Source organism: Athene cunicularia (genome assembly GCF_003259725.1).
Source record: "Athene cunicularia isolate RWA chromosome 22 unlocalized genomic scaffold, athCun1 chr22_part1, whole genome shotgun sequence".
In the NCBI taxonomy this organism is placed as follows: domain Eukaryota; kingdom Metazoa; phylum Chordata; class Aves; order Strigiformes; family Strigidae; genus Athene; species Athene cunicularia.
Genome location: NW_020799128.1, coordinates 4,268,242 through 4,272,356, shown reverse-complemented (window position 1 = coordinate 4,272,356; position 4,115 = coordinate 4,268,242). Strand labels below are relative to the sequence as shown.

At 66.5% G+C, this 4,115-nt stretch overlaps 1 protein-coding gene across 1 annotated transcript; it reads left to right on the top strand.

Annotated features, from left to right (window-relative positions):
• The first annotated feature begins 988 nt into the window (after positions 1-988).
• NODAL (nodal growth differentiation factor) lies at positions 989-2,265 on the top strand. Its single transcript, XM_026863081.1, has 2 exons — positions 989-1,732; positions 1,814-2,265. Exons 1-2 carry the CDS (start codon positions 1,004-1,006, stop codon positions 1,964-1,966), a joined length of 882 nt encoding a protein of 293 aa, XP_026718882.1. The 5' UTR covers positions 989-1,003; the 3' UTR covers positions 1,967-2,265.
• Positions 2,266-4,115: the final 1,850 nt, after the last annotated feature.

The window sequence follows — 4,115 nt, the reverse complement described above, 5'->3', positions numbered from 1 at the left end:
GAGCATCCCGGGACCGGCACCGTCCCCGAGCATCCCCACCCCCGGGACCGACACTGTCCCCGGGACCGGCACCATCCCCGAGCATCCCTGTCCCGGGACCCGCATCGTCCCCGAACATCCCTCTCCCCGGGACCATTCCCGAGCATACCGGGACCGGGACCATCCCCGAGCATCCCTGTCCCGGGACCCGCATCGTCCCCGGGACCCGCACCATTCCCGAGCATCCCGGGACCGGCACCGTCCCCGAGCATCCCCACCCCCGGGACCGACACTGTCCCCGGGACCGGCACCATCCCCGAGCATCCCTGTCCCGGGACCCGCATCGTCCCCGAACATCCCTCTCCCCGGGACCATTCCCGAGCATACCGGGACCGGGACCATCCCCGAGCATCCCTGTCCCGGGACCCGCATCGTCCCCGGGACCCGCACCATTCCCGAGCATCCCGGGACCGGCACCGTCCCCGAGCATCCCCACCCCCGGGACCGACACTGTCCCCGGGACCGGCACCATCCCCGAGCATCCCTGTCCCGGGACCCGCATCGTCCCCGAACATCCCTCTCCCCGGGACCATTCCCGAGCATACCGGGACCGGGACCATCCCCGAGCATCCCTGTCCCGGGACCCGCATCGTCCCCGGGACCCGCACCATTCCCGAGCATCCCGGGACCGGCACCATCCCCAAGCATCCCCATCCCCGGGACCGACACTGTCCCCGGGACCGGCACCATCCCCGAGCATCCCTATCCCAGGACCCGCGTGGTTCCCAAACATCCCTCTCCCCGGGACCGGCACCTTCCCCGAGCTCCCCTGTCCCGGGACGGGCGGTACCCGGTGCTCTCGCCGGCTCTCGGGGTGCACGCGGGTACTTTCCGTGCCGCCCGGGCCCCGATGGCAGCGCGGGGAGGCACCGTCCCTGTCCCCGGCAGAGCCGCACTGGCCTCACCTCACCCCGTCCTTCCAGGCTCCCTGCAGAACGGCTCCCGCTGGGCGCTCGCCTTCGACATGTCGTCCCTCTCCAGCAGCCAGGAGGTGAGTCTGGCCCAGCTCCGCGTCCTCTCCCCGGCCCGCGACGTCTCCCTGGACATCTACCACAGCCGCCGCCGGCAGTGCTGGGCTGGGGGGGCCTGCGCCCCCCAGCTCTTCCTGGGCACTGTGGCCGGCAGCGCCGCTTCCACCCAGGCCTCCTGGAAAGTCTTCGAGGTCACCAACCTGCTCCGGTCCTGGCTCCACCAAGCCGTGGCCCCTGGGCACTATGGTCCCACGGGAAGGGAGGCGACCGGATCGGCCGCCCCGGCCACCACCGCCATGCGCTTGCCCACCTTGAGCGACGCTGGCCACGGCGAGCCAGCCCTGCCCCAGGACGTGACGGACAGAGTCCTGCTGCTCGTCTTCTCCAAGGACAAGTCCCCAGGAGGCCACAGCCTCATCAGGACAGCCGAGACCTCCAAGCACGTCATGCATGACAGCGGCTCCCAGGGCGCAGGGACCCGCCGGCACCGCAGGACCAGGAAGGAGAAGCAAAGGATCAAAGCGAGCGACGCTGCCGCGGCCACGCCAGGGGAGGAGGGCAGGTCCTTGTGCAGGAGGGTGGACATGATGGTGGACTTCGAGCAGACGGGCTGGGGCAGCTGGATCGTCTACCCCAAAAAGTACAACGCCTACCGCTGCGAAGGGCTGTGCCCATCGCCCGTGGACGAGACCTTCAAGCCCACGAACCACGCTTACATACAGGTAAGAGTGGGGGGCTGCTGCCCCACGTCCCCCAGCCCACGGCGGGGGCTGATGCTTTGCCCTTCCTGTGTCTCCCCGCAGAGTTTGCTGCAGCTCTACAAGCCTAACCAGGTGCCCTGCCCCGCCTGCTCCCCAGTCAGGATGAGTCCCCTCTCCATGCTCTACTACGAGAAAGGCGAAATCGTCGTCCGTCACCACGAGGACATGATCATCGAGGAGTGCGGCTGCAACTGAGGCCAGCTCGTCCCCGCCGGGAAGGGGCCTGCCTCTGCCCAGAAAGTGTCCCCGAGGACTGGCCGCCCAACCCATGTCCAACAACGCGTAGAACTGGGGCGTCTCTGAAGCCCACGAAGCTCTGGCTGTGCCAGGAGAGGAGTGGGGTGCCCGGGCGTTAGTCTGCGGCGCTGCACGGCCACGGTGCGTGGATGGATCCCGGCTCCGCACGGGAGAGGCCATCAGACGCCTCCGGCAGCGCCGGGGCAGCGGGTGCCCAACGGCTGCGTTTATCCGGGAGCCGCGGTGCTGGCATGTGCCGGGGCAGCTGGGGGCTCGTGCTGCACCACCAGGGCGTGGGGCTGGGGCCACCGCAGCGTCGCTCCCCGCCACGACAGAGCCCGCGGCGACACGAACCGCCCGTAGCTCCGGACTCTTGGCGGGACGTGGCAGCGCCAGTGTCCGGTCATACTGAGTGTCCGCACCGTCGGGATTTTCAATGTCCCCTGGGGTTTAGGCGTTTCTCTTAAGACTTCTATTATATTTCTATTAAAACTCTACCAGATTTGTATCACAGTTAAGCCAACTTAATGCGTCAGCCTGATGTCCAGAGCCTGCAGCAGGCAGGGGTTTGTCACAGCCCGCTCCTGCCCTGCGCCGCAGGGCTGAGTGTGGCCCCGGGAGCAACAGACCCCGGAAAAACTGTCGGGGAGGCAGCGGCCTCCATCACAGCCACTCCTTGCCCGGGACCACACAGGCAGGGACGCAACAGATGGACCCGGGGCTCCCACATCCCTCTCCGAAGCACCGTGTGTTCGCCGGGAGCTGCAGAGGGTCTGCACAGACAAACGAGATGCCCCTGGCAGCAAGGCAGGGGGGGGGGGGGTGTCTGAGTCCCCCCGAAACTCTCCTACCTGCCCTGAACAGGGCTCACACGCTGCTTTCCTCTGTAAAACCACGGCTTTGCTCAGACCTTTTCCACCACTCGCTGGATGGGGCGGTAATGAAAAGGTGATGGATGTATAATTCTTCAATAAATTATATATATTAAAAATACCTGGTAGATTCTGCTGCTTTCCACAGCCCGTTTCTGCTGCTGAAAGGTCTGTCAGCACAGATTCCCCCCGTCTCTCTGTGCATCTGCTGCACCCAGAGGTTCTCCCCATTCCGGGGTCGTCTCTGGCTGCAGCAGCTCCGTTACCACCCAGTGCTACCAGTGAAACCAGTAACACCCAGAGCGGGTGGGCTGCTACTGGAACTTGCCAGAGCAACGGGGTCCCCTCAGATGGTGCAAAAGATGCTCAACAGCTCCGTGAACAGGAAGGTTGGTGTGAGATAAGGAAGAAGCTGGTCCCACCCTGATGGGGGTTTGCTCAGGAGTGAGCGGGGACGCACCTGCAGCCTTCCAGGAGGACTCAGGGGTTTTTCCACCTCTCTTTACCCCGTGGAGGGGAGGGAAGGGCCCCGTGCTCTATTGGCGATGGATTTGACACCCCTGAAGGCAGCTCTCCTTTGGGTCCCCCACCCAGGAGAGCTCCAGCCCCCAGCGCTGCCCGGGGTCTCAAGTGCCCCCGGCGGTAACTTTGCCCCCCTGCTCGCCAGCCCGGGGGCGACGCTGGTCCCGGGGCGGCGAGGGGTCAAGCCCCAGGTCTGGCCGAGCTCAGCAGCCGTGGGTCTGGGGTCCCCCAGGCTCAGCTGCCCCCTCCCACGGCCGGAGGGGACGAGTGGGGCTGGCAGCTGGTGGCCCGGGGGGCTGTGCCCGACGGGGCCATCCCCAGCCCTCCCCTCCTGGGACCAGCAGCTCCGAGTCCACATCCCCGGCCCAGCCTGATTATCGCCAATCCACATCCCAGCCGGCGGATAAACAAAGCGTGTCTGGTTCCCCCCGGCGCAGACCCCCCCGCGGCCGCTCACATATTCCGCCAGCGCTTCAGCCCGGGCCCAGCCCGTCATTAGAGGGTCATTTGCAGGAGCTGTCAAGGGCGGCGCGGGGCTAACCCCTGGCAGGAGGCAGCCGCGGATCTGCGGATCTGGGCTCTGCAGGAAATAAAATTACATTTTTCTGCCTCTCCCTCCGCGGCTTTGCTACTCCCTCTCAAAAACTTGCCGCACCAGCCAGGAGGTTTCTCTGTCGCTCGGTCTCCAGCTCCTCGCCCCCCCTGGACCCCCC

Coding starts and splice junctions, on each gene's coding strand:
- NODAL (XM_026863081.1), top strand. CDS start 1,004: ATGTCGTCCCTCTCCAGCAGCCAGGAGGTGAGTCTGGCCCAGCTCCGC. Junction 1,733..1,813: donor CGAACCACGCTTACATACAG/GTAAGAGTGGGG, acceptor GTCTCCCCGCAG/AGTTTGCTGCAGCTCTACAA.